General features: G+C 52.8%; 5 protein-coding genes across 5 annotated transcripts in view; 3 read left to right on the forward strand and 2 right to left on the reverse strand.

Annotated features, from left to right (window-relative positions):
- Positions 1–4,318, forward strand: part of STX5 (syntaxin 5) — a 38,532-nt gene extending 34,214 nt beyond the window's left edge. Inside the window, exon 10 of the mRNA XM_007944862.2 lies at positions 4,159–4,318. Coding sequence (XP_007943053.1) covers positions 4,159–4,318 — 160 coding nt within the window. The remainder of the gene's footprint in view (positions 1–4,158) is intronic.
- A 2,259-nt stretch (positions 4,319–6,577) lies between these two features.
- Positions 6,578–18,753, forward strand: NXF1 (nuclear RNA export factor 1). Its single transcript, XM_007944865.2, has 21 exons — positions 6,578–6,605; positions 8,425–8,596; positions 8,804–8,957; positions 9,524–9,607; positions 9,702–9,806; positions 9,920–10,000; positions 10,111–10,180; positions 10,326–10,414; positions 10,528–10,635; positions 10,818–10,927; positions 12,731–12,767; positions 13,103–13,171; positions 13,250–13,305; positions 14,571–14,678; positions 14,797–14,855; positions 14,951–15,066; positions 15,183–15,225; positions 15,785–15,857; positions 16,339–16,521; positions 18,549–18,609; positions 18,715–18,753. The coding sequence occupies exons 1-21, from the start codon at positions 6,578–6,580 to the stop codon at positions 18,751–18,753; spliced, it is 1,845 nt and encodes a 614-aa protein (XP_007943056.1).
- A 445-nt stretch (positions 18,754–19,198) lies between these two features.
- On the forward strand, positions 19,199–20,119 carry TMEM223 (transmembrane protein 223). The gene is made up of 2 exons (XM_007944866.1): positions 19,199–19,496; positions 19,827–20,119. Exons 1-2 carry the CDS (start codon positions 19,199–19,201, stop codon positions 20,117–20,119), a joined length of 591 nt encoding a protein of 196 aa, XP_007943057.1.
- Positions 20,120–20,557: 438 nt separating this feature from the next.
- On the reverse strand, positions 20,558–22,588 carry TMEM179B (transmembrane protein 179B). Its single transcript, XM_007945000.2, has 5 exons — positions 22,493–22,588; positions 21,417–21,604; positions 21,203–21,337; positions 20,941–21,019; positions 20,558–20,719 (listed from the first exon to the last, which is right to left on the reverse strand). Exons 1-5 carry the CDS (start codon positions 22,586–22,588, stop codon positions 20,558–20,560), a joined length of 660 nt encoding a protein of 219 aa, XP_007943191.1.
- Positions 22,589–22,690: 102 nt separating this feature from the next.
- The window catches only part of TAF6L (TATA-box binding protein associated factor 6 like), a 10,309-nt gene continuing 10,162 nt past the window's right edge, over positions 22,691–22,837 (reverse strand). Inside the window, exon 12 of the mRNA XM_007945001.2 lies at positions 22,691–22,837. Within this exon, the coding sequence (XP_007943192.1) occupies positions 22,691–22,837 (147 nt within the window).

Raw genomic sequence — 22,837 nt, forward strand, 5'->3', positions numbered from 1 at the left:
ATCAGTTTTCATTGATGGATCCTGGTTTATAATCTTTTCTATGCCAGATTGCATTTATTAAGTCTGTCTTTTTTTTTTTTTTTTTTTTTAAAGCAGAGCCATTCTCTCAATGGCTATCCTGGTTACCTAGTACCACAAATGGGATGGCTTGAACAAGCAGGAGTATTCTCTTACAGTTTGGAGGCTTTAAGTCCAAGTTCAAGTGCCAGGCTCTAGGACTGGGTGAAAGCCCCTCACTCAACCTTAGGCTTCAGCTCTACCTCCTGCTCCCGGCCCACTGAAGCTAAAGGTTTTTCTTCACTCAGCTGCTGGCTGCTTGAGGCTGATAAGCCCAAGGTTAACAAGTAAAAAGGTACAGTACTGATGTTACCAAAGCACAGGGCAGGCCATTGATTCAAGTCCACTGAAAGTCCCAAGGGTGACAGAGCACGGCAGGCTGCTGAACAGAGACTCGGCTGCATGCAGTGTTCAAGCATGCTTAAGGTAGAGACCATTCCTAAAGCTGTCTCTTATATGTGGGAAGCAGACCATATACCCAAAGCACCTACTCAGCTGCTCCAATAGATTGCACCATAGAGTTAATTACCAGTCTCACATGGGGAATAACTACATTCATCTGCCCAGCCTCTCATCCAGGCCCAGCCAAGTTGACACACAGACTTCATCACCACAATATAAACTTATTCAGTAAGAGAAAAAATGCACCTACACTATGAAATGTAATTATAGCCAAAAGCCAGGAAGCCTGGTACTTCAGTTAGCCTCACCATCATTATTTGGCAATCACATATGATCCTGGCTCCTGTATTTGAGACACTAAGATTGTCCTCATGACCACCTTTGCAGGCCTGGGGGCTGGTAGCCACTAGCCCACCCCTCCTGTCACCTTCCAGCTGAAGGGCCAACCTCCACCAGGTTTTCCGTCACTTGCAGCTCACAAAGTCTCTGCTCCCAGGCCTGCCTTTGCAAAGATCAGGGCTTCTGCTTGGATTTTAGGATTGCATATACAGCCTGACTGGGAAATCCTGTACGTTCCTTGGCACTCTCTCAAGAGATTGCCCTGCCTCCAAGAACTTCTCTGTACATAAGAATGTCTAAGTCTCTAAACATATGAATGTCTTTGTTTCAAAATTTTCATCCTTTCAAAAAAACTTCAATTTCTTTAGCATACGGTTGCCCACACATTTTATCTGCTTCTGTATTTCCCTTTTCTGTTTCAACTGCTATAAATTTGCTTCTGAGCCACTCAACTGAAACTGCCAGCACTGATCCAGATAATCCTGCGGTGGGGGGAGGCATCCAATTAACAGCTTACAATTCCTACCTCACACTTCTTTTGTCAGAGACGTGTTTTCCAACTGTAGGGCTGTTCTTCCCCCTGACTTCCTGTTTCTCTTGTTAAGTTTTTCTTTTTATCTTATTTAGAACCAGTGTTTCCTGACTGTAATGGTCTGTGGACATTTTCTCCATTATAAATGCAGCTTATGTTCATTACCCAAAAATCAGTAAATACTGATGAGCAAAAAGTTACAGTAGTTAACATTTTGAAAGCTCCGGTAGCATAGTACCTAAGGCACTTGACTGCTAACCAGAAGGCTGCCGGTTCAAACCCACCAGCCACTCCTCGGAAGGAAGGTTGGGCAATCTACTTCCATAGTGATACCACCTCGGAAATCCATGGAGGGGTTGCTGAGTTGGGTCCGACTTGACGGCACATACCAGCACCACCACCACATTTTGAGGGCTCCTACAGTGGGTTGTTGATTTTGATTCACAGTGACCCCTGTGACAGAGTAGAATTTCCCCTCGGGGTCTCTAGCCTCTAATCTCACAGGAGCGCTTGACGGGGTGTCCTGTGGAGCAGCTGGGTCGGTTTGAACCACCAGCCTTTTGGTTAGCAGCCGAGTGCTTAACCATTGTGCCACCGGGGTTCCTTTACTATATGGGTCAGTCACTTTATCTTTTATTTAAGACTGGCAACGACCTGAGAGGTGGGTTGTGTGTGCTCCTCATTTGGCAGGAAAATGAAACATGGGGCTCAGTGGCGGGTTGAGGACCGTTAGGCTAATCAGCAACCAAGCTGGTTTGCAAACCAGAGTCAAGAGTCTGTTACAGAGCCTGCCTGAGCCTTCTGTGCCCTGCCAACAAGTGAGATCATACTGTGTATAAACCCTTTTGTACCCACATCGTGTGACTTGTACAGTGGCTATGGTGATGGGCTCAAGAATAGCAAGTATCACGATCTGGCACGGGACTGAGGTGTGTTTTGTTCTGGTGTGCACAGGGTCAGTATGAATCAGACACAACTCGATGGCACCTAACAACATTGTGACTGTCTTTCCATGTCAGTAAACGCACCTTGACACCATTCTTCATCTTCAAATGTTATTTATTTTGTTGTTGAGACTATACATAGCAAAACATGCACTAATTCAACAGTTTCTACATACATGATTGAGGGACATTGATAACATCAATTTAGGGAAATTTCTTCCAAGTTGTACAACCATTCTCACCCTCCATTAGCATAAATGCCTTCCCATTAAGGTTCCTGTCTAATCTTTCAAGTTACTGCTGTCAGTCTGATTCCATATAAATAGTTCTTAAAAGAGCATGATGCTCAAGGCAGACCTTTTTTAACGTTTTTATTGTGATTTGGGTGAAAGTTTACAGAGCAAATTCATTTTCTACACAGCAGTGCATACACATTTTGTCTCATGACATTGACTGCAATTCCCCACAGTGGAACAGCTCTCTTCCCACTCCCATCCTATAGTTACCTCTTCCCTGTGTCCTTCCCTGTCATGCACTCCCATCCCCCGAGCTGTCTCCCTGTGCAAACACTGCCCTTCTGTTCTTCCATGATTAATAGCTCCAAGTAGTGTATCTGCCTGATGTAAATGTTCATGCCATATGCCTGTGTGGCTGGAAGCCACAGGAGTGAGTTCAGTTCCAGACCTGAAGGGTGGCTAGGGGCCATAGTCTCAGGGGTCTCACCAGGCTCTATCAGAGAAGCAAACCTGGTCTTTTTATGATTTTGAGTTTTGTTCCACATTGTTCTCTTGCTCCATCCAGGATCTCCTGCATCAGTCCCCCTCCAAGTGGTTGACAGTGGTAGCCAGGCACCATCTAGTTATTCTAGTCTCCTTCCTAGTCATACAGGCTGAGGATTGCGTGGTCTGCCAGTCCCTTGGACTAATTGTTTCTATGTCTTTGGTTTTCTTCATTCTTCTTTGCTCTGGATGAAGAGAGACCCATTGTTGCATCTCGATGGCCACATGTAAGCTTTTAAGGTCCCAGTCGCTACTCACCCAAGTAGGATATAGAATAATGTTTTTGTGTAGTATGCTATGCAGACCTTTTTTTTTTCTTTTCTAGTTAAACTACTGTTTAGTTTTAAAATGACTTCAGAGACTTTTTTTTTATATAAAGTATAAAAATTATTCCAAGGCAATAATTTCAGGGGTTCATCTAGCCTCCATGGCTGCAGAAGGTCTGAAATCCATGAGAATTCAAAATTCTGTTCTGCATTTTCTCCCTTTTGATCAGGGTTCTTTTATGGAATCTTTGACTGAAATGCTCAGTAATGGTAGCCAGGCATCACCCAGTTCTGCTCTCACAGCCAAGGAGGCACTTGTTGAAGGAGGCACTTAGCCACGCATTTCATACCCTCCTCCTGTTCCTGACTCTCCTTCTGTTGTGCTGGTGATAGAGACCAGTTTCATGTCTTGCATGGTCACTTTGCAACCTTTTAGGACCCCAGGCACTAGGCAACGAACTAGGAGGTAGAAAAGAAGCACCAAAAATATTATTAGACCAATTAACTGGGATATTCCAAATCATGACCCTAAACCTCCAAACCAAGGAACCAAATCCCATGAGGTATGTGGTTTTACCATAAGCAGCCTCAGTAGCTGCTCTTTGTTGTTGCTGTAAATATACCTATCATACAGCTTTTGCCAATTCAATTTATTGACAGCAATTAGAATAATCTGTGCAACCCTACCCTTAGTCAATGTGATTTCTCCTTCACCATTAGCCCTCCTCCCCTTCCCTCTTGCCTCTGGTAACCACGAATAAACTTTGGTCTTTATATATTTAACTGCATATTTTTTAATCCAGTGCCCTTCTGTTTCCTGTCTTCCCGTCTGTCCCCAGGATTGACGAGAACGTGCTAGGAGCCCAGCTGGATGTTGAGGCCGCCCATTCAGAGATCCTCAAGTACTTCCAGTCAGTCACCTCCAACCGGTGGCTCATGGTCAAAATCTTCCTCATCCTCATTGTCTTCTTCATCATCTTTGTGGTCTTCCTTGCCTGAACGCTCTGCACTCTGGGGCACTCCAGGGAGGTTTGGAGCCCTCCTGGGAAGGCAGGTGGCCAGTGCTGCCACTGAGCCTGTGCAGGGTGCTGGGGAGAAACGCCCTGTTTTCCTGGAACTGCTGAGAATGGCCACTGCCCCTTGACCCCCAGCCCCCGTCTTTCCTCTGGCCACCCCGTCCTTCCTCACCACCCCCGGTCCATGAAACACACGGTTCTGGATTTCGACTCTGCTGTGAAGTGGCTGGAAGGGAGCAGAGGTCAGCTGGGGGCCGGTGGGAGAGGCTGTCTCCACTAAGAGATTTTATAAGCCCTTCCCAACCTCTCCCAAAGGAAACTCTGGCAGCAAGGGGAAATGATGCCCTTCCCCCACCTCCCTGAGTGTGAGGAGAGGAAGAGAAACTACCCTAGGGACCAATTTTCCCGTCTGGGTTAGAACTTGACCTCTTTCTTCTTTCTCTCTTCACCATGTGAGGCAGGGGCCCTGAGCCCGTCTGCTGCCTGCACAACCCCTGACGTTGGCTGCTGGTGACTCTCAATCTGCCAGACGCACTGCAGCCTGTTTTCTCTCAATTACAGCAAGACTGTCAGCCTCACTAGCCATGTTGTCATTTCTGGGTGGGAGCGTCTAAGGGCCTAGGCAGCAGATGGGCTGAGGCCACTGCCCAGCACCGGAATGGGAAGGGTTGGGCCAACAGTGACTCTGGGAGCCTCTGGGCTCTGCACACAGCTGCCTTCAGGCAGAAGATAACCAAGTTACCACCCTTGCATGAAAACTTCCTTCAGAAGGAGGAGCAGAACCCCAGAGCGGCTATTGGTGGCAACTCCCGGACCATGTCAAGCCGCATGTGGACTGCTTTCATCTGCATCCTTCACTTGACCCCAGTTCTTCTCTGAGCTGGACGAGGGAGGAGTTCTGCCTGCTGCCAGTAGCAGAAGGTGAAGTGAAAAATATGTTCCCTGCTCCAGCTCCTCACCAAATCCAAGCCAGACACTGCAGAACAGAGGAGAGACCTGCCCAGATCCCTGCCTTCCAGGGAGGTCAATAGGCTGCTGTACTTCCTGACTAGTATTCACAAACACCCCTTTCTGAGATCTCGGGAGTCCCTCTTCCACAGCCCCCCAAAGGAAACTCAAGCTATACAGATTCCGGTCACCCTACCCTGGGCCTGTCCCAGTAATTTGGGGGCTGGGGCAGCCCATGGCTTTTCTTGGCCTGGCATTTGAAGATGGCCTCTCCTCCTGGCCTCTCTTCAAGGGGCCCTGGTGGAGCAGTGGTCAAGCACTCAGCTGCTCTGCGGGAGAAGAATGTGGCCTGTGGCCGTCTGCATTCCTAAAGATGACAGCCTCAGAACCCCTGCGGGGCAGTTCTGCTCTGCCCTGTAGGGTGGCTGTGAGTTGCAGTCAACCTCCAAGGGGTTTAGTTCTGGATGTGGCATTTTGTCAGCAAGTGGTCCTGTACCTCTGCCTGGTTGAGACATGATGGGACCTTGCACAGCACACAGTGAGTGGGGTTTGTGAGGATGAGTGTCCTCTACAGCCTGACAACACATGCAGTCTCATGTGACTGAGTAACTTCCAGGAAAGGGATGCTTAAAACGCAAATTTCCCAAATGTTTGTTGAGTTCCTGTTGTGGAGAAAACAAAAGGCATCAATCAACTCACAGTTCCTGATCCTGTCCATTCTAGTGTTCTGTTTGGTGGTTATCACATTTTGTGGGTGAGAAAAGCGAGGCCCAATGTCCGCTTCTGGTACGGGGCAGAACTGTTTTTTTTTTTTTCATTTTTAATATGGCTGGATCTCGCTAGGTGTGATGAGCGATCACTCCCACTCTGGGCTTGGGTGTCTCGTTCCTCGGGAGCCGTTCGCGCGGCCCGTTTAGCCGTTCGTCTCGGAGTTCTACGCTGGAGCAGACAAGAGGCCGTTGGTGAGCTCGCTGCGCTAGCGCTGGAGCTGGCGGAGGAGCGTCAGCTGACGATGAAAGATGACAGGACGAACCGGCCCGGGATTGTCCATTCAGCGCTCGGAGGTGTGGAGGAGCAGGCTCCGCCCAGCTGCGTTCTGCTGTGTGCGCATGCGCAGCGCGTCGTTCTTCTCCGCGTCCCCGCCCAATACCTAGGGACGTCGACAGCGCGCGACGTGCTACTCGGGATAAATGCGGCGGCACCCGGCGTAAGAGTGCTTCGGCCTGGGCGCTTGGTGGTTCGGACGTTTATCAGCGTCGCAGCCCCAGCCTGAGCGTCCTTACCTCTCTGTGCCATGGCGGACGAGGGGAAGTCGTACAACGGTCAGTGCTGCACCTCGAATGGCGGAGCGGGGCGCTGCAGGGCCGGAGTGGGCGGTTCCGGCCTAGGCCGCAGCTCCGGGGCGTGAGGCCGCAAGGGGCAGGGCGTCGGCGGAGGAGGGCGCTGGGCGGGTGGGCTGGGTGCGAGGAGACGCCTGGAGGAGGCAGGCAGCCGGACCCGAGGGTGGACGGTCGAGGTTGTTGACTCGGGAATCTTGGCCCGAGGACCTGCGGCCCGGAGCGGTGGCTCGCAGTGGGATGACAAGATTTCTTTCAACTTTGTGGGTGGTTGATGCCTGTCAGTTGAGTTTGGCGGCCAGACTAATGTGACTCAGTGTCTGTGCCGGGGCTGTCCTGGTGCCCTGTTTTCTGCCGCGTCCAGGCAGTCTTGTTCCTTTTCCTGCCGTTTGGGTTTAAGATCACGGACCTCCTACACATCACCTGGATGTTCTGGTCCGCCTGGGTTTTGTCCGGCGTGGTGGTTAGGAGCACATGACAGCCGATGTTTGAATCCTGATGCGGCTGCACCCAGCTTCATTGAGTTAATTAAACGCTCAGGGTTCATCTTCCGTCGCCGTGCTACGGTAGTAACAGTACTTACCGTGTGTGTGTGTGTTTGTGTGTGTGTGTGAGAGAGAGAGAGAGAGAGAGGGAGAGAGACAGAGACAGAAAGAGGTCATTCAAGTCAGGTTCAGAGAGAGAGAAGGAGGTTATTTAAGTCAGGTTCCGGGAGCGCAGAGCCTGGCACTGGAGGAGGAGCTCACTGCATGTTAGCTGCTGTCGCGATTTCTTTTTTCTCTTCTCCGGGTCGTTTGTCGAAGTTCGTTGTGTGCAGGGTACTAGGCTTTAGGCTCTGGTAGCATAGTGCCTAAGGCACTTAACTGCTAACCAGAAGGCTGGCGGTTCAAACCCACCAGCCACTCCTCGGAAGGAAGGTTGGGCAATCTACTTCCATAGTGATACCGCCTCCGAAACCCAAGGAGGGGTCTCTAGGAGTCGGGTCCGACTGGACAGCACATAACAATAACAACAACAGGCTTTAGGCAGACCTTTGGGGAAATCGTGATTTTTTTATTTTTTTTAAGAAGCCACTCCTACAAATCCGCGTTCAAGGGTCCTATCCCTGCAGCGCATTGAAGGCCCTGGTGTTTAAGCATCCATTGGAACCTGGAACCACACACTAGCACCTGAGTCTGGGAGTTGTTTCCTGAGCAAAAGGCATCGCAGGCGGGCAAAAGGGAGAACTCACCCACAGAACTTCAGAGTGGCAGCTTGAGGGCAGGGACATGTTTTTCCGTGGCCCTTGAATTGATCATATTTGTAGTTGACGTTTGGCTGACAGAAGCTGATGTAAACATTGTGGTTAGTTAGGTAGGTTAGTGGGCCTGAGGGAAGTCAGGCATGCGCGAGTAGATTTGGGAGGCTGAGAGAGAGTAGACTTCAGGTGACTTTCCGAGGTCTGGTTTGGGTCCATTTATCCTTTTGGGTTACCCACACCTCCACTGTCAGCTTCTCTCTGTAATTCCAAATTCTGCTTCCTTTTTCAAAAGTCCTAAAAAGTTTTCCAAGAATTTTTCCCCGAAGCTATTGTCTCTCAGAGAGGGTTGTTTTCTCTGGACAGACAGGCATTTGCGTGGAGGTGGCTCTGTTAGGTTAGTACATGTGAGAGAAGCGAGTAGCGTGAGTAGATGTGGGAGGCTGAGACAGCAGACTTCAGCTGGGTATCTCGTCCATTATGCAGGCTGGTAGGTTCTGTGGTTGCCACACCCGGGGAGCTGGACCAGTGGTGTGTCTTCTCATTTGTATTCTGTTTTTAATCCAGAGCACGATGACCGCGTTAGTCTCCCTCGAAGAAGGAAAGGCCGGGGCCCTTTCCGGTGGACGGGGAACCGTCGATCTGGAAGAGGCAATTCTGGTATTCGGTCTTCCCGCCTTGAGGAGGAAGATGGAGATGTGGCAATGACTGATGCCCAGGATGGTCCTCGAGTGCGATAGTAAGTGACCAGTTGGTCTGGTTCAAATCCAGTAATTCACAGGATTATCCCACCCTCTTAACTGTTCGTACCACCATCTTTCCGACCTTGAAGAATGAGAAACGACCGGGATCAGCCTAATGGTGCAACAGTCTCAGCTGTAGCAGTGTGTGGAGGTCTTTGAAAAGACTTTCCTGGCATCTAAGGACTTTCTTCTCTTCTTCCCAGCAACCCCTATGCTGCCCGACCCAACCGTCGTGGCGAGAACTGGCATGATCGAGATCGCATCCATGTTACTGTGCGGAGAGACAGAGCTCCTGTAGAGAGGGCGGGAGCTGGCACCAGCCAGGATGGGACCTCGAAGAACTGGTTCAAGATTACAGTGAGTACCTTGGAACAGTAGATAGTGTAGAGGAGAGAGGGCTGGGCTCAGAGTGAAGGTAGTTACTGTTTAGTCCACAAAATCGGTATTTTCGACTGCTTACAGTCAGTGTCTGTCTTTTCCTCTAAGAATCAGTATCTTAGAGCATGGAAGAGCGGGTCTAGGGAGGAGGAGTAGAAGAGGACGGCATGCTGTGGAGAACGGACAGGCCGTCTACAGGGAGACATGGTACCTAGTGGGGAGATGGAGAAACTCCCGGATGTCTCCATTTGCCTGAAGCCCAGTTTAGACTGGGAATCCCTGGAGTTCTCTGAGGGGCAGGCGAGGTGTGAACAATATCTTGGAGCTTTTAGAACCAAAACTTTGATTCTTCTGAGGAATAATAAGTAAAAGCACGTAGTATAGAGGTTAGGGGGTTTTTGTATGTGGTTTAAGTAGTAAGCGTATGTCTAGTCCTTCCTTCAGAGAATCCTTCAAGCTTGTCAGAAAGGCTGTAAGGAGCACTGGCTTGGGTCTGCCCTCCCCCCACTTGTATGTCGTTCCCCTCTTTTTTCTTTCATGTCTAGATTCCTTATGGCAGAAAGTATGACAAGGCGTGGCTGTTGAGCTTGATTCAGAGCAAGTGCAGTGTTCCCTTCACGCCCATCGAGGTAAGCAAAGGCCTCCGTGGCAAACGGTAGAGGGGCCACCTGGGCAAGGGGCTCTGGGCTCCAAGTCTACTGCTCTTGTTCCCTCTTCTTACAGTTTCACTACGAGAACATGCGGGCCCAGTTTTTTGTTGAGGATGCCAGCACTGCTTCTGCACTGAAGGCTGTAAACTATAAGATTGTTGATCGGGAGAACCGAAGGGTGTGTATAAAGGGCTACGTGTGGGAACTGGTGCATAGGGCGAGGACTGGGTCTTAGCATTGGGGCTTAGACTTCCATGGGGTTTACTCCGCCCTTTGTTTTTTTCCCTGCAGATATCAATCATCATCAACTCCTCTGCTCCGCCCCAAACTGTGCAAAATGAGCTGAAGCCAGAACAAGTAGAGCAGCTAAAGGTGAGTCAGGCCCACGTAACCTGTTGCCACCCTAGTACTCCTGCAGCTTCCCACACCCCATCCCCACACATGACCCCAGTGGCCACTGACCCCTTTTTCTTCCTCTGCAGCTAATCATGAGCAAAAGATATGATGGCTCCCAACAAGCACTTGACCTCAAGGGCCTCCGTACCGACCCAGGTGTGGTTGATGGTGGTGATTCTGAAGACAGGTGGAGGCAGAGAGGGACCTCTTAGGGAGGGAAGGTGTGAGAGTGGTGTGGTACTGATGCTGGCCTGGGCAAGCCCTTTCAGAGTAATCTTTCCTTCTTTTCTGCCTCCTGAAGATTTGGTGGCCCAGAACATTGATGTGGTTCTGAATCGTAGAAGCTGTATGGTGGCTTCCCTGCGAATCATTGAAGAGAACATCCCTGAGGTGAGGCTTTGGTCCAGTGTTAGGCTTGAGGAAGTAGGATGGGGTTGAGGGTACAGATTGGTCTCACATCCCCTCATTGATGGCCTTTTGTCTAAATAATGCTTTCTTTATAGCTATTATCTTTGAACTTGAGCAACAATAGGCTATTCCGCCTGGATGATCTGTCCAACATAGTACAGAAGGCACCCAGTCTAAAGATCCTCAACCTCTCTGGAAATGAGGTGAGAATTGAGAGCCTGGTTGTGTTTTTAGTGAGGTGGGAGAAGGGTGGGGAGGGCTTGCCTGGTGATGAGGAGAGGCAAGGGAAGGGACTCGGGAGTGTAGGAACTCGGGGTGTAGGGACCTGCTGGCTATCTTCACCAGTCTCTTTAACTCCCTCCTGTCGTCTCCCCGTCCTCTGTAGTTGAAGTCTGAGCGGGAGTTGGACAAGATAAAAGGGCTGAAGCTAGAAGAGCTGTGGCTTGACGGAAACCCCCTGTGTGACACCTTTCGAGACCAGTCCACCTACATCAGGTCCGTTGTAGCCCCTGTCTCCCCTCTTGGGGACCTTCACCCCCCGGGAGGCTGAGCTAACACCCCCTGACAAGTACCATCTGCAGGAGATGTGCAGCCCTGAGCTGGAGCCACCTGTCCTTTGGGAGGATCGTAGAATTCTCTTGTCCATGTCTTCCAGCTTTGCCCCTGGTCTCCTTTCCTCCTTCTCACCTGCCCACCCATTTGCCTGCTTCTGTGGCCTTTCTCCTTCCTTCCTGCACACAGCCTTTTCTAGAATCTCCCTACTCTATTGTTCCAAGATGACCTGCCATGACCCGGGGGTGTCTTGTCCATGTCCCATCTGTGGGGTTGCCTGCGCCAACAGCCTGGTATCCCTGGACTGAGAAAACCCTCCCTCTCGGGGACTTGCTGCTGAAACAGGCCTTCTTTCCTTTGTCCTGTGATGGCCTCTCTTGCCCTAGTGCCAAGAGGGACCCTTTTCTCCCATCTGCGTATTCAAGACTAATGCCTGGGCTTTCCTGGCCGTGCTGAGGTTGGGGCCTCCTGAGGGCTGGTGCCATGCACTCTGTCTCTGCCCGGTGCTATGAGCTGGCCCCTCCCTGGAGCAAAGAACCTGGGTTCCCCAAGACCTGTGACCAGAGCCGGGGCCCCGCCAGTTGGCGAGGGAATCCCAAGGCAGCTGCTGGGCGTGGAGGCCACGGGGGCATAAGCTACCAAGGAGACAGAAGTGACGCTCGCAGTGGAGGCAGGGCATTGCCCGTCCCTCACGTCACTCCTCACATCACCCTGCTTGGCCCCGGAGGATGGCTGGTTAGCCAGAGACGGGTAAGATTCCTCAGGGAAGGAACAACCTAAGACAGGCACAGTCGCAGAGGGGCCATCAGGAGAGAACTTGGGGGCCAACAGAGGTGGGGCACAGACCCTCACCCCCCCAACTTTGCAGCAGTCTGAACCCTCACCTCTTCTGAGGGAGGTCTCCTGCCCCCGTGGCTGCTTTGTTTCCCACACCCAGCTCAGAGCGGGACCCAGGTAGCAGACAGAGACCTGGCCAACAGCCGCTGCCCACGCACCGCAGCAAGGATTCATTTCCCATTTCTGCCTTGGAGCTTGGGGAAAGGGCAGAGCTGAAGGAAAGGGCTGTGTGTGGCAGGGCGCCTTGGCCCTGTGTTTCCTCTTTTTGTCTAAGTGCCTCCTTGCTTTGTAGCGCTTCCTCTTTTCCTTTGCTTTCTCTTTCCTGTTTCTCTTCTCTGTGTCTCCCCATCTCTCCCTTTCACTTGCTCCATCCTACTTTTTTTCTTTCTCTTCCTTTTCTCTCTTCTTTGCTTCCCCTTTCCTGAGCCTTGCCTTGCTCATCTCCCTGCCCCAACATTTTGTGCCATCCCTGTGGTGTGTCCTGGTTTTGGCCAAGGCCAGACTTGGCAGAAATGATGGACACCTGGTGAGGCAGCGGAGCCCCTGGGCTCCCACCCCATTCCCTCCTCCCGGGGCTGCACAGGTGAGTAGGTGGAAGGTAAGGGGGGCAGGGAGGGGAAGGAGGGCCTGGGCTTAAAGCCTGGGCTGGGGGTGCTGCTCCTGTGGCACTCAGGGTCAGGCAGTGAGAGAGAGAGTCAGCCTTCAAGGCAGTCCGTTTCTGGGTGCCCCGGGTGGTGTGGGGTAGGAGCTCAAGGGCCATTTTCCCCTGAGCTCAGAGGCTAGGGAGGCGTTGGGGGACGAGCAGGATGGGCTGGGCTGTCCCTCGGGTGTTGGTGTATTTGCTCCTAGAGCAGCCCAGGAGGCACGGTGGCTCTGAGACGCCACTTACTTCTGTCCCGTTCTTGACAGCGCTGTCCGTGAGCGATTCCCCAAGTTACTACGCCTGGTAAGTCTGTAACCTTTTCAATTCTCTGCTAACGTGCACGACTTCTCCTCCAACATCCGAGGTCTGGCCTGATGTGTTACTGTCTGACCATTAATTTGAGGACACGGACCCCTTTGAGAATCTGACCAAGGTGGCAGTCATTTGCAGAGAGCTGCCTGTGAGCACAGGCTACACGGGTCAGGGCTCCGAGGCTGAGAGCCCTGAGTGCTCTGGCCTGTGTGTTTCTTGTGCCTCCTTTACGCTGAGCCTCTGGCCCCACGCTGTTAGCTCCCGCTCCTGCTTGCTTAGCCAGCATTCCCTTGGTTTGTGCTGTCAGTGTTCACTTCCCTCCCCAGGATGGCCACGAGTTACCCCCGCCGATTGCCTTTGACGTTGAAGCTCCCACGATGCTGCCTCCCTGCAAGGTGAGCCGCGGGCCAGGTTTCCGAGTTGTGGTGGGGAGAGCATTGGGCCCATGCTCCTAACAGCCTGTTTGCTTCCAGGGAAGCTATTTTGGAACAGAGAACCTGAAGAGTCTGGTCCTGCACTTCCTACATCAGTAAGTGCCCAGAGCCCCAGCCTCGGAGCTCACGGGCCCAGTGCGTGCTCGCTTGTTCTCCACGCCCCCACCCCCCACCGCAGCACTTTGTCCCTGTGCCCACCCCCTTCCCTTCATCCTTCTTTCCCATCCCTTCCTGCCTTCCTAGCTCTGTCCCTGGGCAAGAGCCGTCCTCTTGATCACATGTGCTGGATTATTCTAACAAGTGTATACCTCCTGATAGTACTCTTCACCTTACAGGCCTGTCTTTTGTTTGGCTGACTGTTGAATCATGGAGGTTAAGTTCAGCCACTAGGTTGAAGGGTGTCTGCAGGCCATAGTTTCAGGGGTTCTACCAGTCCTCATCTGACCAGTAAGCCTGGTCTTTTTTTGAGTTGGAGTTTTGTTCCACATTTGCCCCCATTCTGTATGGGTGCTCTTCCTGTGGCCCCTTTCAGAGCGTCGGCAGTGGTCGTTCTAGGTCTTCTCTTGGCAGGGCCCTGGAGGCTGGGCTTCACATGGTCCATGCGTCCTTTGGAGTCATTGTTTCCCTCTGTCTCTGACTTTCCTCACTCTTCTTTGCTCAGAGTGGGGTGAGACCAATAGTCGTACCTTAGATGGCCACTCACAGGCTTTTAAGACCTTAGTCAATACTCACTAAAGTAGGATGTAGAATGCTGTCTTGTGGACTGTTACACCAATTGACCTCAGTGTCCGCTGAGACTGTGGTCTTGACCCTCCATACCCAGCAACTCATTCCCTCAGGGTGTCTGGTTATGACTAAGACATTTCTATAACCTTGTCGCCCGTGTGCTCTAATGCATGCACGGATATATTTGCAGCACACATAAATACGTGGGTCACGGCAGCTTCAGTCAGGCCTATCTGTGTATTCCTGGGTGTGGTTCCATTCACCTTCCCACCCCTGTTCAGTTTGAGCGTCTATCTGTGCATCCGCCTTAAATTATCATTACTGTTATTTTGGGTTGCGTATGTAATAGTGGTCACCCCAAGCACATAGTTGAGAGCTTTTGAGAGAAGGTCCTGGGTGTGCAGTGGTTAAATGCTCAGCTGCTAACTGAAAGGTTCGCAGTTCAAACCCCCAGCTGCTCTCTTGGGAGAAAGATGAGTCAGTCTGCTTCTGTAAAGAGAACAGCCTTGGAAACCCTACGGGGCAGTTCCAGTCTGTCCTGTCCTATAGGGTCACTGTGAGTCAGACGGGCCTGACAGCAATGGGTTTGGCTCTGGACTGAGGAGCTCAGACTTGCTCTTCTATTTCCACACAGATACTATGCAATTTATGACTCTGGAGACCGGCAGGGCCTCTTGGATGCATACCACGATGGGTCTTGCTGCTCCTTGAGCATTCCTATCACCCCCCAGAATCCAAACCGGTGGGTATCCCCTCCCAGAACCTGCCCAGAACCCCAGGGCTTCCCAGTGGATCCAGGCCAGCACCTGCCAGCAGCCATACTGCTCTGACCACTGCCCCCTTTTCCTCTTTATCCCCAGAAGCAGCTTGGCCGAGTACTTCAAGGATAGCCGGAATGTGAAGAAGCTTAAAGACCCTAGTAAGTGTGTGATGGGAGCCAGGCAGGGTGGGAGAAGGGCTGAGCATGCGGTCATCAGGCTCGGCCCCCACTCTTGGTCTCTCGCTCGTGCACAGGCCTGCGGTTCCGGCTGCTGAAGCACACACGGCTCAATGTTGTTGCCTTCCTCAATGAGTTACCCAAAACTCAGCATGACATCAATTCTTTCGTGGTGGACATAAGCGCCCAGACTGTAAGCAGCTGTTCTTCCTGGCAGAAGCTCAGCGTCAGGGACTGAGGGGTGAGCAGTGAGAGGCTGAGGCCCTGCCTGGGCAGCCTACATCGTCATTGACATCTCTTCTCTTTCAGAGCACGTTGCTGTGTTTTTCAGTCAATGGCATCTTCAAGGAAGGTGAGAGTTATTTGATGCCGTTCCTGAGTTGGCAGAGTGGGCCTCTCCCCAGCTCTTTCCTCCCACTCAGCTTGCCGGCTGCCTTTTGTTCCCTGACTCCCTCCCCTTGCTTGGGCGTGGCCTCTCACCTGTCTTTCCTGTCTCGGGTATGACAGATGCCCGGGGATTAGGAAGACAGGTGGGTGTTTGGGTGTTTGGAGCCAGGTGGGTCTGAGTTTCCATCCCAGGCTGCTAGCCTTGTGTCTGTTGGCAAGTTACATGAGCTTTGTGCCTTAGAATATTGTACAGCGGCTTAATAAGGCCATCTGGTAGTGGGGCTGCAGGAGTAAGTGCAAGGCCTCATGAAGTGCTTGATACAGGGCCTGGCACACAGGGCTCTGTCAGTGAGATAACAGTTGTTACTCTTACTGTCCTCTGTGACTTGTGACACTTTACCTTTGCTTCCCAGTCCATAATCGTCCCTCTCTGGCTTCCTTTGCCCCTTTGTATCAAATAAGACCGCGACTCAAAAGTGGTAAACGTAAAAGCGACAGCTCGGGGCCCTCTCTGCCCTTTACAGTGGACGGGAAGTCTCGGGATTCTTTGCGAGCCTTCACCCGGACGTTCATTGCAGTTCCTGCCAGCAGTTCCGGGTAAGTGCTCAGCTTCCATGGGGAGCACCGGTCCCGGTCCATGGCCAACAGAGGGGCATTTGGGGGCGGAGTGACTCCTCAGGGAGATATTTTCAGCCTTTCAGAAAGCCGGCGGGTGGTCGGAGGAGGTGGTCAAGGTGGGGGCCGAGAGCTGGGGCTCTGCAGTTGGACCATCTGGTTTTCATCCTGGCCCTGCCACCTGCAGCTGCGGGGACATTTCCTCAGCCACTAGTTGTTGTAACAGTATTCACTGCCCAAGTCTTTGGTGAATGAGGGCTAAGAACTGTTCCTTGGGTTGTGGGAAAGAATCCCTCTAAACCTGGAGTCCGTCAGTGGGGCTAAACGGTAAAAGCTAACAGGTAGGACGGGAAGAGGACATTGTGGGAACTGAAGGACCCTGAGTGTTGAGCATCGGTGGGCACAGGAACGACGTGAGGCTGAGGTGGAGGCCCAGCTCTCCAAGGTGCTTTCTGTCCCCAAGGCTGTGCATTGTAAACGACGAGCTGTTTGTGCGGAATGCCAGCCCCGAAGAGATCCAAAGAGCTTTCGCGATGCCTGCTCCCACGCCTTCCTCCAGCCCAGTGCCCACCCTGTCTCCGGAGCAACAGGAGATGTTGCAGGCATTCTCTACCCAGTCCGGCATGAACCTCGAGTGGTCCCAGAAGTGAGTGCTGGCCATGTGTAGGCATGGGGGTGCACTGAGGTGGGCAAGTAGTGAATAGTAAGAGCTCCTGAAATTTTAAAAACCAAACAAACCTTTTCTGTTGCTTAAAAAAAAGTGGTTCTTGGGGTGGGGAAGGGAGGGAAAATAGTTAAGAGACAGGCTTGAATATGGGTGAATAGATATTTTTAAAATTATAATTTAAAAAATGGCTGAAAAATTTGCCTTGCGTAAATTAGCATAACAGATTTTAAAGCCAAAATGAAGTCTCTATGTGCATACTCTTCTGCAACTTGCATGAACATTTTTTTTTCTCCTGGTAGTATAAAACTATCTTGTTCTTGACAGCTGTTTAATAGTTCTTTGTATTTGATGGGCCATAGACAGACATTGGGAGCTCTGGTGGCATAGTGCCTAAGGCATTTGCCTGCTAACCAGAAGGCTGGCGGTTCAAACCCACCAGCCACTCCTCAGAAGGAAGATGGGGCAATCCAGTTCAGTAGTGGTACTGCCTCAGAAACCCAAGGCTGGGTCGCTATGAGTCAGAGCCGACTGGAAGACAGCAGTGAGAGAGAGACACTTGGATTTTTACAATTTGTATCAATAGCTCAAGGACATGTAAGAACGTACATACCCACCCAGTCCTCACTTAACTGATAAGGTCAGGTTCCAGAGACCAGGTGGTGCAGAAAGGTCGTGGAGGCCCACCTCTTATGACTTCCTCTAACTTCACAACAGGAAAATAAACTCACCAACAGCAGCCCAAGGGCTTATTCCTATGAGGCCACCCTCTGGCCCTTTATCTCACACCACCCGCCCCTCCCATGGCACTGCTGCTTTTCTGCTGGGTTTGGTAATTTGTTACAGTGGCCACAGAGAACTCACAGATGAGACTGAGGATTATGGGCTTTATTAGGGAAATAACAGGCTACAACTCGGGTTCAGGAACGCCAGAAGACACAGGTCTGCCACCAGGACAGCCTCCCTCTGCTGTGCCCTCTGCTTGGCAGGTGTCAACAGAGCTGCTTCCGCTCTGCCGATAGGTACACGTAGCTCACCCTACTCCGTCAGCGAGCCTCCTGCCCAAGGGCACTCGGCTTTCTCACTCTCCGGGCTGGGTAAGCCTGCCGCTCTCTCTCATGCCTCTTGGTTCCACCGTGACCGTCTCTGCCAGAGTGTCTCTGCCAAGCAGGTCCGGTGCAGGGATCTTGGGTCCGAGGATGCACTCTACTTCACCTCCAGCTCTCCTCTCTTGATGGCAGTGAGATCCCCTTTTCTGCCTCTAGAAAGGCTCATTTTAAGCCTGGCAGAGTAACAAACTAATCAGTCCCAATCGGAGTTCTACACACCTTATTTGCTTGGTCCCACCCAGTAATCTGGAGGGAGTTATAAAGACTGTGGCTAGAAAAGCCACACCAAGTCATTGGCTGCACCTCAGGTAGTTAGTTACAGGAATATCGGGCATCATGCAAAAATGGAGGATGCCCACATCAGATCAAAAAGAAGGGTGACCACATCATTATAAACTGCCAGATGACATCATAGGTAACTGCCAAACCACTGAGAACCGTGGCCCAGCCAGTTGAGGTGTTCCTTTGTTTGTTGAGGTGTTCATTTGGAGAGACTCCATTAGTGACACAGTAGAGTTGGCTGCAGTTTTTACAGAAGCCAGTTGTTTCATGGTACCACTGAGTGGGTTCCAACCACCAATCTTTCAGTTACCAGCCGAGTGCAGACTGTCTGCACCACGCAGGGACCTTGGCTCTGCCAAGTTGACACATGACCTCAACCATCACAGCCACTGAATTAATTCTCCGCTCGCATCCTGGCATCTGTCGTGTTGCTAACGTGCAAAATAGGTTTTTTTTATTGTAGTCGTAAATGAGAAAAATGGCTGTTAACGAGACAGGACTTAGGTGTACAGTTGTTGGCAAATGTTGTGGGGAGGCAGTGTTTCTTACAAAGTAGGTTTTGAAATGGCATTCAGAGGTTAAAGTGAGTGCATTCCCACACTCCCCCCGTTGACCCAGGTGCCTTCTGGACAACGACTGGGACTACACCAGATCTGCACAGGTCTTCACGCAACTGAAGGTAATTGGAAATGCGGTGGCAACCAGACGGGATGTCTGGGCCTTAAAGGAGGCCAGGTAAGTGGAGAGGGTGAGACAGGCCTTCTGACCTTTCCTCTCTCTCCAGGCTGAGGGCAAGATTCCGGAAGTGGCGTTCATGAAGTGATTCCAGTTCCCCAGAAGCCCCTGTAAATAGCCCTCAGACGTGGCGTCATGGTTGTCTCCTCCACCCTGGCCTGAGGCCACCTGTGACTGTGACTGCGGAGGGATGGCTGCTGATCCCTCTCCGCTCCTGCCTTCTGGAAGACTTCCGGGAGATTGAGCCTCAGTGGTGCCAGGAAGCCAAAGCATACTTTGTAGAACTGACACTAAACCGAAGGACCTAGGTGCTTTGTGTACTTAACCCCAAACTCCTCTGTACTTTTTAAGATAAAGAGTGACGTTGTTACTTGTGTCCTGGGCACTGGATTGTTTTCGTCTTGTACGGCTTTGAGTGGTGCTCTGGCACCTGCTTCTTTGCTCCGGGTAACCGCATAAACCCAGGGTGGAAGGTCGGGGCGGGCCCAGCCGACAGGAAGTCCCGCCCCGGAAGGGGCGGGCCTGTCGGCGCTATGGCGGCGTGTTGGAAGCAGGCTTCCCTACGGCTGCCCGTAGCGCTGCGGCCTCTGCTCGCGGGCCGGGTGCTGCACGACACCGGCCCGGCCCGGGACGTGCTGCTCTTCCAGCACGAGCGGGGCCGCTTCTTCGCCGTCCTTGGACTGTTCTGCGCGGGCCAGGGCGTCTTTTGGTCCTCCCTGGCCGTAGCAGCCTTGACCCGACCGTCGGCTGCGGAGGCCCCAGAGCGCAGCCGCTTTCACTTACGCTCTGCGCTCTGGCGCTACAGTCTGGCCGTGGGCTGCGGCGCCATTGGTAAGGCGTGGGCTGGCTTCCCGCCTTGGGAACGTGAGTGGCTGCTCAGGCCGGGAAAATAAGGGGATGAGAGAGAGGGTGGCGGGGGGCCACCCCCTTGGAGGCGCGGAGCACTGGAGTTCGCAACCCGCCCTGCAAACCCTGGGAAGAACGGGCTGCAGACCTAGTCCGCCGCCTCAGCGTGTATGCTGCATGATTAAGGTTGGGAGGAATGAATGACAGGGCTCTGGGATAGAAGAGCTCGGTGTTACCGGCAGTGCAGCGATTCTTCGCCTCAGTGACACCGGAGGGGTGGTGGGTTACCCTCCACTGAGTCTGCTCTTCCCGCAGGGACCCTGGTACTCGGTGCTGGTCTGGTCTTCTCCCTCCGTTCTGTGCGTTCAGTGATACTGCGGGCTGGAGGGCAGCAGGTGACCCTCACCACTCATGCCCCCTTTGGCTTGGGGGCTCACTTCACTGTACCCCTGAACCAAGTCTCCTGCATGGCTCACAGGGGTGAAGTCCCTGCCATGTTGCCTCTGAAGATCAAAGGCCGGCGCTTCTACTTCCTCTTGGACAAAGCTGGACACTTCCCCAACACGCAACTCTTTGACACTACTGTGGGTGCCTATCGGAGCTTGTAAAGGGGTAAACCTTGGGGTACTCACCCTTCAGAGGGGTACAGACTAAACCTCAGGGATGGGATGACAACCAGGGTCACACAAGGAGGCTTGAGATTCATAAACAGAAAATAAAGGCTTGATTGTCCCAGATGCTCCCAAGAGAGACGGTGTGAGTATCCGAGTTTTCATCCATGTCTGCTGAGCCTTCATGCCTTCCTCCCACCCACCCACCTGCCTCCAATGTTCTTAACACCAAAGACTCAGGACTAAGATGAAGGAAGAAAGTCTAGTAATATTTTGGTACAAAAACAGCCGTGAGATGAGAGGGGGCTGCTGTCACGTTTCCCTCGTGGAGGGTAAATGCTGCCGGCATCCACAGGGCTGCACGGGTGGCAGGCGGCTTGCAGGCACTTGGGCATGGAGACTTTGGCTGCAGGAAGCGCCATCTTTGGTTGCCCTTCAGTAATGGGGAGGGCGAGGCCCAAACAGAGCATCTGTCTCAGAGCTCCACTCGGAGTCCCTCTTGGCCAGAGGTGGGCATGGGGCGGTTTCCATCTTCCACTGCACAGCCTGCAGCACCAGGATCACACACCACAGTACCAGATTCACCCAAGAGGCGGTCTGTGGGAGACAAGAGCGGGAGCGTGAAGAGTGAGGGCATCTCAAACACGGCTCCTCCCCCACACACACCACTCTTCCCTGCTCAGTCAGGCTGACTGCCTGTCACTGGTGGGCCAAGCTCGCGGTGTGCCAGGGGCACCCTGTCAGCTATAGATATGAATTCATGAGTTTCCCGGTGTGTCCCTTGGTCTCCCTCATTCTTTCATAGCCCAGGGCCTCACTTCAGCGTTATGGAGGTTGGAGTAAAACTGCACGGCGGTTCCAGGGGGTGTCCATGAAATTTTCTGGGCTTCGGGGCAACTGTGAGGTCAAAGAGACAGTTGATGAGAAAGGGGCACGGAGTTGGGGGAAGATAAACCCTAAGCAGTCTGTGCCCAGGGTCATTAGCATGAAACTGAGTGAAGCGGTAAGAAGGGAGGCTAGGGCCCCTGTTGCACAGGGAAGGGAAGCAGCCCTACCCAGACCTCCCTCCCCTCCCATTACCTAGTTACAGCACTCAAGGAGATGATGGATTTGCAGAGACAACTGGTGCCGAACCGAAGAATACAGGCGGTCACTAAGAGCAGGAAGGCAGCTAGAGCTGAAATGGCCAGCGCGATGCGGAGCCCAAGCGGGCCTCTGAAGGAAGGGAAGAGCCTTGTGGTTGGGATGGAACTCTTTCCACCTCACCCCCTGACCTTCAGACTGAGACAGTCACCTGTGAGAGTCCTCGATGCAGCTGCTGTAGACCCAGAAGAGCAGAAGCAGGAGGCAGTAGAGGGCCAGGAGGCCAGAGGCCCCAGCCACAAAGTAGCAGAGGGATGGGGCCGAAGGATGGGATAAGGCCAGTGAGGAGCCATTCAGGGCGGCCACACCATACAGAGGGCAGCTACCACTGAAGGAGCCCTGTGGAAAGAAGCCGCTGAGACCCAAGCTCAGGTCAGTGCCTCTGGGCGCAGGCTCACGGCGGTAGGGAGGCCAGGACCACCCTGGGAAGCTCTGGTGCACCGTCACTTCCTGGTTGGGGTCAGGCAGGTGAGTGTAGAGGGCCTGCTGGGGAATCAAACCTGCAGTGGCCAGGATCAGGAGGTAGGCAGTAGTCACACAATACCAGCTTCAGGGAAACCTTGCAAGTGCTGGTCCCCCCTCTGCAGAAATCCCACCATAAACCCAAACTTCGTGTAGTCTTCCAACAAGAAACTACCTCACAGTCTTCTAATCCGTAAAGTAGACGTGAGAGAGCCTACTTCATATAGATTAAATGACCCCATGCATATAACAACGTATTTATTAACCAGATTGCCTGGCAGGTTTTTTACACAAGCCGTTTTTACAAGTTTTCCCATTTAACACGTTGCAATCACGTGACAGTTTGTCCAGCTCCACTACACTATGCTTAATTTCTCGCCACAGGTCCGCACAAATGGTATCTGATTTTAAAGGATGTAGGCAGGGGCTGGACCGACTTCTGGTCCAGAGCCAGGGTAAAGTTAGGCAGCCGGAGCCACCGGGCTCAGCTACGTCTGGCGCACTTATGACGTTCCTGAGGACTCGCCCCCTTTGTGAAAAGAAACGACTTCGAAAGATGCCCTGGCTGGGCGAGGCTTGCAGAGTTCGGTTAGCGTCGCTGCATCTCCGCCGCAAGGCAACGCCCGCCTCGCCCAACTCACTGGTTCCGAGAAACCGCGCGCCAGGCCCGGAGGGTCCAAAAGAGGGCCAAAAGGCGTCTCCGGGCTGGACAGCCACCCGCCTGCCCGTCCCAATCCCAAGGATATCTCCACCCAGCAGCCGCACCTGGGTCCGAGTCAGCGCCGCGGCCGCCACAGCCCCGCATAGGAAGGCGGCAGCGAAGAGCACGAGCTCGACACGCTGCGGCCAGGACAACGCCATAGCCCCCTCGCCACCCGGAAGCGCTGCCGCGGGAGCCAACCGTCTAAGCCCCGCCTCACCCGGGGCGGCCGCGAGCGCGGTGACGCCACTTCCGGGCCCGCCTCAGAGCGGCAGGTAGAGCGAGTAGTCCGAGAGCGCCCAGCGGCGAGCCGGGCGGCCGGTGCGGCCGATCATGGGCAGCTTCTGCACGTAGCGGGATGCCGGGCTGGGCCCGTGCGGCGCGGGGAAGGCCGTCTGGAAGAGGCGCCC

The sequence above is a fragment of the Orycteropus afer genome, unplaced genomic scaffold (genome assembly GCF_000298275.1).
Source record: "Orycteropus afer afer isolate SDZICR_OR568_19922 unplaced genomic scaffold, OryAfe1.0 scaffold00130, whole genome shotgun sequence".
Lineage (NCBI taxonomy): Eukaryota > Metazoa > Chordata > Mammalia > Tubulidentata > Orycteropodidae > Orycteropus > Orycteropus afer.